The sequence below is a fragment of the Colias croceus genome, chromosome 2, assembly GCF_905220415.1.
Source record: "Colias croceus chromosome 2, ilColCroc2.1".
Lineage (NCBI taxonomy): Eukaryota > Metazoa > Arthropoda > Insecta > Lepidoptera > Pieridae > Colias > Colias croceus.
The window spans coordinates 12,265,351-12,276,338 of record NC_059538.1 but is presented as its reverse complement, the minus strand read 5'-3'; the positions used below and the strand labels follow the sequence as shown (position 1 = coordinate 12,276,338).

The 10,988-nt window shown below is 39.8% G+C and overlaps 1 protein-coding gene across 1 annotated transcript; it reads left to right on the top strand.

Moving 5' to 3' along the window:
- Nucleotides 1-8,805: 8,805 nt before the first annotated feature.
- Nucleotides 8,806-9,144, top strand: LOC123700723. Its single transcript, XM_045648042.1, has one exon. The coding sequence runs from the start codon at nucleotides 8,806-8,808 to the stop codon at nucleotides 9,142-9,144; it is 339 nt and encodes a 112-aa protein (XP_045503998.1).
- The last annotated feature ends 1,844 nt before the right edge of the window (nucleotides 9,145-10,988 follow it).

Genomic DNA, 10,988 nt, shown 5'->3' with positions numbered 1-10,988 from the left:
AGTACTTGACCTTATTTCAACCCACAACCCTATAGCTTTTGCCATCTCGGAGACATGGCTAGTTCCCGGAAGTCATTTTCGGATTCCTGGCTTTTTCTGTCTGCGAGATGACAGAGCCGATGGATATGCTGGGACAGCACTTTTACTTAAACATTGTTTAAATTTCTCTCGAATTCCATTACCTTTGCATGATCAGCGTATTAACGCTGTGGCTGCAAGATGCAATAATGTCTCTATTATTTCTGTCTACATTTCTCATCCTCATCCTTCTATTATACCTGATCTTTCACTTATTTTTTCCTCCGTACCGTCTCCTCTTTTAGTATTGGGTGATTTTAATGCTCAGCATACTTCTTGGGGATCTTCTGTCTGCAATACATTTGGGCACCTGTTAATGGATCTGCTTGATGACCTTGACCTTTGTGTAATTAACGATGGTTCTCCCACTAGGAGAGTCCTTCCTAATCAGAGTCTCTCCTCTGTAGTTGATCTATGTATTTGTTCTTCCTCCTTGGCTCCGTCCCTTACTAATTTAACCCTTTCTAGTACTCACGGTAGCGACCATTTTCCTCTTCTTTCTTCTCTTTCCCAGTCTGTTATCCCATTGACTTCCCCTTTTCCACCCTTACTCATGTATAGACTTTGTAAAGCAAACTGGCAGGATTATGCTACTGGTCTTGACAATTTGGTTGAGTCCCTTCCTTCCGTTTCTCTTGATAATAATCTATGTACTTATTCGGACTTTGTGGATTGTATTAAAAACGCAGCAGCGAATAACATCCCTCTTAAGTCCGTTTCTAACTCTGGTTCTCGCAAAGTCTCTCCGCCATGGTGGGACGATGAATGCTCAACTTCTGTCAACTCAAGGAGAGAGGCCGAAATTCAGTATAATGCTTCCATGTCCGTTGAAAATTTTATATACTATAAAAGAATAGCAGCGCGTACCAAGCTTTTTCTTAAAAATAAAAAGAAAGCAGGCTGGCAAACATTTTGTGAGAGTCTGTCACCTAGAACACCTGCAACAGTTATTTGGAAGAACATACGCAAATTTCGTGGCTCTCTTTCTTATAACGACATAGATTCCAATAACTCCTCAGGGTGGCTTGAAGAATTTGCTGATAAGTTCTCCCCTCCCTTTGTTCCTTCGTTAGATTCTTTCCCTATGGCCACTGGTCCGCTCGTCTCGTCTCATGATAACAATATGGAAGCCATATTCTCCCTGGAAGAGCTAAATGTAGCCCTCAGTGGCCTCTCAGACTCTTCTCCCGGATTAGATGGCATTCCTTATTCTTTCATACGCCAATCCGGTCCCATAGCCAAACAGTACTTTTTAAATTTAGTAAATTTATTTTATGAATTCGGTCACATCCCTGATTCTTGGAAATCACATCTTATCATTCCTTTACTAAAACCAGGCAAACAAGCCTCTTGTGCCGACTCCTATCGACCAATCGCTCTCTCTTCGTGTCTGTCTAAGATAGCTGAACACATGGTTAAAAATAGACTTGAGTGGCTTATAGAAAATAGGGGACTGTTATCTAGGTCTCAATTTGGATTTAGAAAGGGTATGAGTGTACTGGATTGTTTAGGCATTTTATCCACTGACATTCGATCGGCCTTTGAAAGAAAGCAGTATTTGGTAGGCGTTTTTTTAGATATAGCGTCAGCCTACGACAATGTACTTCTTCCGGTACTCAGAAGCAAATTGTTACAGCTGAGTATCCCAGTGAGGATGATACGATTTATCTGCAATCTTTTAATGTCAAGATCCATTCAAGTGCGTCATAACTCTCATATTTCTTCCACTAGGCTTACCTGGAAGGGGCTCCCTCAAGGATCGGTATTAAGTCCTCTTCTATATGCTATCTACACTTTCAACTTGGACACGACGGTCACATCATTCTGTGACATACTTCAATATGCAGACGACATAACCTTATTTGCTCAGTCCCATGACATGGATGAAATCACCTCGCGCCTTAATTCAGCTTTGTCGTATCTGCGTGATTGGCTGTCGGATCATGGTATGACTGTATCTGTACCAAAATGCTGTGTTGTAGTTTTCACTAAAAAGCGTCACATCCCCGCACCAACCTTATTACTGGACGATGAACCAATTCCAGTCACTAATAAAGTTAAGTATCTAGGCGTTATATTGGATTCAAGGTTATCTGGTTCCCCTCATGTTAACTACATCAGTCAAAAATGCGAAAAGGGGATTAATATATTACGATCTCTGGCAGGAGTATGGTGGGGGGCCCACCCATACTGTCAGAAACTTATTTATAATGCTGTGGTGCGTAGTCACTTAGACTATGCTTCTTTCATACTCGATCCATGCAATAAGACGGCACTGAATAAACTAGACAAAGTGCAATCTCGTTGTCTACGCTTGATTACCGGAGCAATGAAATCTACCCCGGTTAACGCCCTGCAGGTTGAGTGTGTTGACCCTCCCCTAGCCCTTCGCAGACAGTATCTGTGTGATAAATATTTTTTTAAATCCATCTATAACTCTTCCCATATCCTTTGGCCCAAACTCCATAAGCTCCTTCAAATCTCCACTAGTCAAAATCTCCGACCCTCTGCTAATTTTTCTTGTTTACTAAAAAGCTTTATAAGATTCACCCGTCTGCCTGATCCTACTGTTCAGTTTGAACTTTATCCTCTCTTCTCCGTTAACTTCCAGTCCCTTACGTACAATCCACCCATACTTTTAAATTGTGGCATAACTAAAGATACAATTAATGCAAATGCTACATTTAATGAAATTGTATCCAATAAATGGCCCAATTGGCACCTCTTTTTTACCGATGCCTCAAAAATGTCCGATATGTCATGTGTGGGAGTCGCTGTTTGGTACCCTCAATCCAGCATTATTCTTCAGTTTAAGTGCCCCCCTTTATCTACTGTCTACACTGGTGAAGCTACAGGCATTCTCGAAGCCCTCAATTTCATTAACTCTCACAACCTTGATAAAGCGGTTATATTTTCCGACTCATTAAGCTGCCTCCAAGCCCTTCTATCTAATCCATTTCGATCTAAATCCTGTCACCCCTTGATTTTAAGAATACGTGTGGTTCTCCTAAATTGCCTCAACAAGGGTCTCCACATTGAAATCACTTACATACCAGGTCATACTGGTATAGGGGGTAATGAGATGGCTGATTCTTTGGCTAAGTCTGCTACGCAAGTGGGTTGCAATACTCACTTCAGTAATTATAGTCAAGACCTTGTTCCACTATCAAAATTGCGCTTGGATGGGAAGTGGCTGAATCTTTGGCAAGAGTCCAGCCGCACAAAAGGTAAATTCTATTGGGATATTCAGCCTACTATTCCACACAAACCGTGGTTTTTCCGTTTTCGCAAATTTGACAAACTAGTAACATCCACTATCTGTCGACTCCGCTTCGGCCATGCGTGTACTCCTGTCCACCTGGCGAAAATTAGAGTACGTGATCACTCTATTTGTGAGTGTGGATTGGATGAAGGTACTACTGACCACCTATTCTTTGAATGTACCAAGCTTCGTTCTTCATTACTGGATGTCCTCCCTCCCGAAATCCCTCGTCCCACAAATTTTAAATGTTTGTTGACATTAGTGCCTTCCAAATTTGTTGAAATTTTATCTAAATTTATTTCCTTTAACAAACTAAAGTATTAACCCCTTATTATATTTATAAACTATATTAGTGTATCCTGTAGTCTGTAATATATATAACCTGTATTGTCTTATGTGTTTGTTCTAGCCGCTCCAAGTTGATCAAAATTTCTGCATTTTCCCACTCAGTTCCAAATGTTAAATGTCACAACCGAACAAGTCTTAATTGGCTGAAATTTGAGTCCTGTCTCTCCCATATATACTGGACATTGGCGAAGTCCCTTTTTATTGGGTGGAGCCATTAATTAAGAGAAGAAGAAGAAGAAGACACTTATCCTGATTAATGCTACGATACTATCATCAGTTCGGAAACTTTACTTCGTTGTTCGATTAGCTATTTGTATTGTTTAAGCTTGATGAATTATGTATTGGGATATTGGTGTGATTATATTTAGATGGTAATTAAAAGGTGCAGATTGGGAGAAAATATTGTAGAGATAAACTATAAAGAAAAAGATATAACTTGATTTAAAATAGTATTTAAGATACTTTTCACGTCTATAAAGTCAAACTTAAATGCAATTATATTCATTAAATCAGACTCCGTTCTAAAATATTCAACTTTTGACTTCAAACTTCATTTCGAAGCTCCTTTAAATCGTCAAAATACAGAAAATATAATTTACGTTGCAAACTCACCTAGTCTCGTAATTTTGACTTTTTGATTGAAAACGGGACTTTATTCACTAAAAATATTTATTTATTTAATCATTTATTGTACCACACTATTTAATATTACAATGTACAGTATAATATATATTTGTATGGATGCGAAGTACAAAATACTTTATTTAAATAAAATCTTAATGCTGAATTAACAAAAAACATTAAACACAAAAACCCATATTTAATAATAATCCGAAATCAAGCAAATTCTAAATTTCAAAACTCGTTAATGCCTCCATCTTTGCCACATCTGAACAAATAGCAATTAATCTTTGCCCTCAAGTAATTGCATCTAAGACAAAGATGAATCAGCCTTACGCACCGCGTTCCGTGGTTTGTGATAGCGCAAGAGCTGCTTGATTTTGAATGTGTTTTCAAATTCAAATTCAAATTATTTATTTCTTCCTTTTACAATAGGTCCTTAACTTATTTGTGATTGGAACACTCCTAGTAAGCAAATAAATGCTTGTGTCAGGAGGTTCCGCTCTTCCTTAACACTATTAGACACAGAAACAGAAATAAAACAATATGAATGAATTCAATGCAAAAACACAAAAGAAAAGAAAGAATTTAATAAAATATCTGTATGAGTGTGTGTGTGCATGTGTGTGTGTGTGTGTGTGTGTGTGTGTGTGTGTGTGTGTGTTTGACAGCAGTTTTAGAAATTAATGTATTGGTAAGCAGCTTTTATTGATTTTTGTATAGAGCACTATTTTGACTGGGCACAATAAATTATCGTAAAGACGAAAATAAATGTTAAGTTTTGTATTACTTAAAATTAATAAAAAAACAGATGTATATAATTATAAAATAATAAACGACAAATACACCTGCTTATCCTTTCACATCTGGTAACTCAAATAACGACTGAACTTTTTATGTATTCTATAAATCATTTTCTTTAAAAATATGTTAACCTGAATAAAAATAAAAACTTAGCTCTTAGATAATGTAAATTTATTAGCTATTGGATCTTAAACTATAACGAATATAGAGCACACTTTGAATAATGTTTGAACTGCGTTGACGGTTCTGTTTTGTTTATCTGTGACTCGGAATGTTCATTGATTCGCTTGTTGATTTGAATTTGCAATATTTCTTGTGCAATTTTCTTCTTATTAAGATTTTTTTGGTAGTAAAAAATGTAGAGCACGTATTATATTTCACTCGTCTGTTTCATTAAATCTACATAAAGTCTAGATCAATTGAAACAGAATTTTTTAGACAGGTAGCTTATAATATACTAAATCAGTTATGCTAGTTTAACAAGAAAATATACGCAAAGAAAATTACCAAAGTTCACGCATCAACTCAAAAAAACTTAAACCTGATTACTTACCTGAGTCATATTTATTTTAAAAATAACATATTTTATAGTAATTATTATAACTTACCTTTTAACCGTAAAGCGCTGTTTTAAATATTCAGTTTTAATATTCCTGAACGTTCCGTTTCAGAACGAAATTCCCTACACGATGAAATTATAGAGCTTCGCTTAAAGCAATCCGTTTTTCCTTTTTATCAAATGATTAACACGTAGTGCCTTGTACGTGCCTTTGATTTTTTACTGCGTATTTTAATTTAACGTTTAAATTAATCTCTATATGCCTTTTTATAATGTATAGAGTGAGAATGTTGTTTCTTTGTGAAATAGTTTAAATTTTTAAAGTTCATTCTAAGCAGAAATATTTTACACGAGACTAAGGGCCGATTTTTCAATGCCCAGATAAACAGTCTAATAACTACCCCTCGAATAGATTTATTCAATTGGGTATCTAACTCATAACGGCTCGCCTATTTTTCAATCGTGATTTATTTGATGAATAACTATCTGACCAAATATTTCCATATTGGCAGCTCTGCTCTGGGAGTGGCGAAACAAACATATTAAATTAGTCAGGTTAGAACGGGATAGAGTCAACTTGCAATATGTCAACAACCGTCATTATAACTCACGTCAGGAGTGCATTTTAAGTTTATCTTGTGTTCTATGATTGTTGATTATTGTTTTGATTCGAGTAAAGAGTTTTGATTAAATTTGTGTTAAAATGTATATATTTTACGATGGAAACGACATAAAGGCAGCGTCCGGCAAATTTTCAATGGCATGATGGATTGTAGGTACTATCAAAAACATCAATTTCAATATGATTTTAATTGATAATTATTTTATAGAAAGAGGCTTTATTGTAAAAATTCTACGCTCTATGTTATTACATACGAAAATATCCCAAATTTGACGCGTCAGTTGTCAACTCAAACGTCTAATCGTCGAATAGCACGCTATCTGGCCGTTGGAGCAGCAGATAGATTTATTCCTCAAATAACGTAGTTATTCGATAGATAAGTCCTATTCGTCTATTGAAAAATTGAATATTTTGTTAACTGAAGAATAAAGTCTATCTAGCTGTTTAATGGGCATTGAAAAATCGGCCCTAAGAATCACATATTATTTTAATAAAAATTATTTTTTAATTGTATGTTTCAGTTTTCAATCTAGTTTTTCTACACACTATCTAATATCTATATTGTTCTAGTTTTAATCTATCTGTACCCTAAATTTCAGCTAAATCAGTCCAGTAGTCTACATATGAATCATAACGATAAGAATGCAAAATTACCTCACAAACAGGATTCATTATATCCGTCGTATCTTCATATAAATGGCCTACGATATAGTAAATAAAGCATAACGTATATTTTATCTTAAATACAGGAGAATATCAGCTCCTTCATATTATATTTCCACGGTATATTATCTGCACGCCCCTGGAGATCTCCGATTTGAACTAATGTCGTCAGGAAATTCATATCGTAGGGTCTTTTACATCGTACGATATATCGGTAAGTATTTAAATATATTTTTATTAATGTGAAATTATTACACACGGCTTGTAACAGCGAATAAGGATATAAATTTTCTCAGTATTTTTATAGAAATCACGAATTCAGCTCGCGCCGGGGAACATACCACACTCGTATCGAAGATCGTCGTAAAACAAAAGCATTCCATTGCCTTCTCCTCCTGCTTTCTTTAATTATCCCTTATCCGATAAAAGTTGGCAACGGATTTGAGACCCTACTTTTGCAAATGTTCATTTCTGGTGGTGCTCAACGCGAACCAAATAGGCGAACCACGAATAGCGATTTAAAAAAAAAGTGTCTTGTAATGTTTCGTTACTTGTGAATCTTCAACCGGCGTTTTGTTCATCCTCTATTTAACTTTCGCAGAATCTATCTAATCTCTCTATCTACCAAAAAAGCACAGACAACAACATTCAAATAACCTACCAAGTACCAACATAATTGTAACCGTAATAACATTGTCATACATTACAAATTTATTCTCAAACAATAACAAACATAACATCACTTATTTATTCACATAATAATAAAACGTCGTAACCTATAAAAGCCTTCGTTATCTACACAACGAATGCGTTCAGGGCACACCTAGTCAATTCCACAGCTACGTTCGAGCGGGAATTTGTGTCGTCATTTTGTTGTTACCACATCAACCTATGTTATTGGCAAATGTAGGAGAATTTTAATTTTAAATGTTAAGCTTTAAGAACTATGTTATAATGTTTATTTTTTATTACATATAAAATTTCCCTGTTCTATATTAATGGTTTAGTTTATGTTATCTATAACTTGGCATAGATCTATGTTTATTACTAGAGCTAGAAAGGCTCGAAGGATCTTGATGTAACTTGGAGCAGAGATGGATTAGTGCTTTCACTTTTTATTAAAGTATCATGTTAGACGAACTGGTGTATTATTCGAATATATACTAAACCTACCACTGATTAAGGAGATGAATACAATTGTAGAACTAAATTTTTCACATGAATATTTTTATTCTAACTTGCAATTCTATTTTCAGCACGAACTGAACTGAAAACAAAGCACTCTATTCATTTTAGTCTATTCAGTCATTTATACATCCTACAGAATTCTAAATGTACATTATTTATGAATAAAGGTCACCAACAGGTACATAAGCACACGTAATTAGGAAAAAGGCCTTCCACAATAATTATAAACTGGATCGACCTTCCGTCCTTCAAGCCGAAAAATAAAGCCCAAACTTCGACATAGATGACTCTTGGCTAAAATTATAACAGCAATTACGCAACATTAAAACTCCTTAATTCCTTATAAGATAGCTTACAGCTCAATTCTGTCGTAAACGACTTTTCTTATGAACTTTTATGGGCGATTATTGAAATATGTTCCAGCATCGTACACATGCCTCGAGATCGTTAATGATAATATTAGTTTATTTATGGTAAGAGTGCTTATGGACGTACGACTTACATTAGGGGTTTGATAGAGGGCTTATTTAGGGTTGATTTTGATGCACGGGCTTGCGGGCTGGCCCTAGGGGCATAGTCACGGCCTGGATCAGCTGTCCGGTGGCAGCTGCAAAAAAGATTTCAAAAGCAGGCCGCATTCAAGTTGGATGGACCTCGGCTATGGTGCGTTTGAATGACCCGAAGCCCCTGCGCTGTTTCAAATGTCTAGAGGTGGGGCATGTCCAGGCCCTATGCTCTTCTACAGTGGACCGTAGCAATATCTGCTATCGTTGTGGGGATGTCGGACACAAGGCTGGTCAGTGCACTGCCACTGCCGCACGTTGTGTCCTCTGTGCGGAGGCAAACCGTCCGGCGGATCACCGGCTTGGGAGCCAAGCCTGTAAAACTAAGGCAAAGAAAGGAAAGCAGACGCGTGATGGCTCAAAGGCCCCCTCACTCGCTGCTCCGGCACCCACTGAGGCGCCGACTATTGAGGCAGCGGCTATGGAGACACAATAATGGCTTCACTGCAAATGATCCAGGCGAACCTCAATCACTGTGCCCGTGCGCAGGATCTCCTGTACCAGAGCATGGCTGAGTGGGCTATTGATATGGCGGTGATTTCAGAGCCGTATACTGTGCCCTCACGGACCAATTGTGCAGGAGATCTAGATGGCACAGTCATGCTGATGGCACGGGGTGGAGTTGAGCTCGAGAGGGTGGTGAGGCGTAGAGGCTGTGTGGCGGCTTCGTTTGGTGCTGGCACTGTAGTGGGCGTGTATTTTTCACCCAACCGCCGCCTCTCTGAGTTTGAGCTGTTCCTGGACGAGGTGAAACAGGTGCTTGATCTCGCACATCCCCAACCGGTGCTCTTGGCCGGAGATTTTAATGCCAAATCTGTAGCATGGGGATCTCCAGCGAGCGATGCGCGCGGTGTGGTGCTTGAGGATTGGGCGGCCTCTTTCGGATTGTCCCTCCTTAATCAAGGGTCTGTGCTCACGTGCGTGCGGCGGAGGGGGGGCTCCATCGTCGATCTGACGTTTGCGAGTCCGTCTCTTGCCCGCCGTGTGCGGGACTGGAGAGTTCTGGGGGACGTCGAAACGTTGTCGGACCATAAATACATCCGTTTCGGCCTCGCCTCACACCAGGAGATTCCCGGCCGAGCGATTCCAAGTGAGGGACGACGACCCCGCTGGGCGTTGAGGCGTCTGGATAGGGAGCTGCTGGTTGAAGCCGCTATCGTACAGTCCTGGCTTCCAGTACCGGAGGGAACGGTGGCTGTTGAAGAGGAGGCGGCGTGGCTTGCTGATGCCATGACGCAAGTTTGCGACGCGGCTATGCCTCGCGTTGGAGTGACACCAACCAGGCGGCAAGTTTACTGGTGGTCCGCCGAAATTTCCCAGCTGCGCTCTTCCTGCGTGGCGGCGAGGCGGGCGTACACCAGGTGCCGAAGGAGGAGACATACCGAGGCGGAGGAAGCAGCATTGTATACGTCCTACAGGACCTGCGTTGTTGCCCTTCAGGAAGCCATTACCCGCTCGAAGGGTGAAGCTTTGGACGAGATGATTAGTGGCCTGGATCGGGATGCCTGGGGCCGGCCGTATCAATGGGTGAGGCAAAAGCTCCGCCCATGTGGCCCGCCCCTGACCCAAACACTTGAACCCCGATTTCTCGAGCGAGTAGTGGCGGCATTATTTCCTGATCGGGAGAGACATCCTCCTCCGTCCATGTCGTCGAGGAATATTGCAACACAGGAAGAATCGAATGATGCCGTTGTTCCTTCGGTCACGAAAGAAGAGCTGGAATCGGCTACAGACAGGCTTAAGAGAAAGAAGGTTTCGCCTGGTCCCGACGGTATACCTAGTCGAGCTTGGGCACTTGCGCTACCGATTCTTGGACCCAGGGTTGAGCGCTTATTTTCAGCGTGCGTGGAGCAAGGCCAGTTTCCTGTAAGATGGAAATCTGGTAACTTGGTATTGCTCAAAAAGGCGGGCCGCCCCAGGGATTTGCCGTCGGCTTATAGGCCGGTTGTTTTACTAGACGAGGTGGGCAAGCTCCTTGAGCGTATTTTGGCGGCTCGCCTCGTCGAACATCTTGAAAGAGTCGGGCCAAATCTCAGCAATTGCCAGTATGGTTTTCGGCGGAGGCGATCTACCCTGGACGCAATCTTATCTTTAAAGACTGTTGCAGTGGATGTGGTCTCCAGAGGCGGAGTACTCTTGGCGGTATCGTTGGATATCGCCAATGCTTTTAATACTTTGCCCTGGACGTGCATTATGGAGGCGCTCCACTACCACCGCGTGCCCATATATATGATACGGATGATACAATCATACCTATCAGAAAGGGCTATATCGTACCTT

Coding starts and splice junctions, on each gene's coding strand:
- LOC123700723 (XM_045648042.1), top strand. CDS start 8,806: ATGGTGCGTTTGAATGACCCGAAGCCCCTGCGCTGTTTCAAATGTCTA.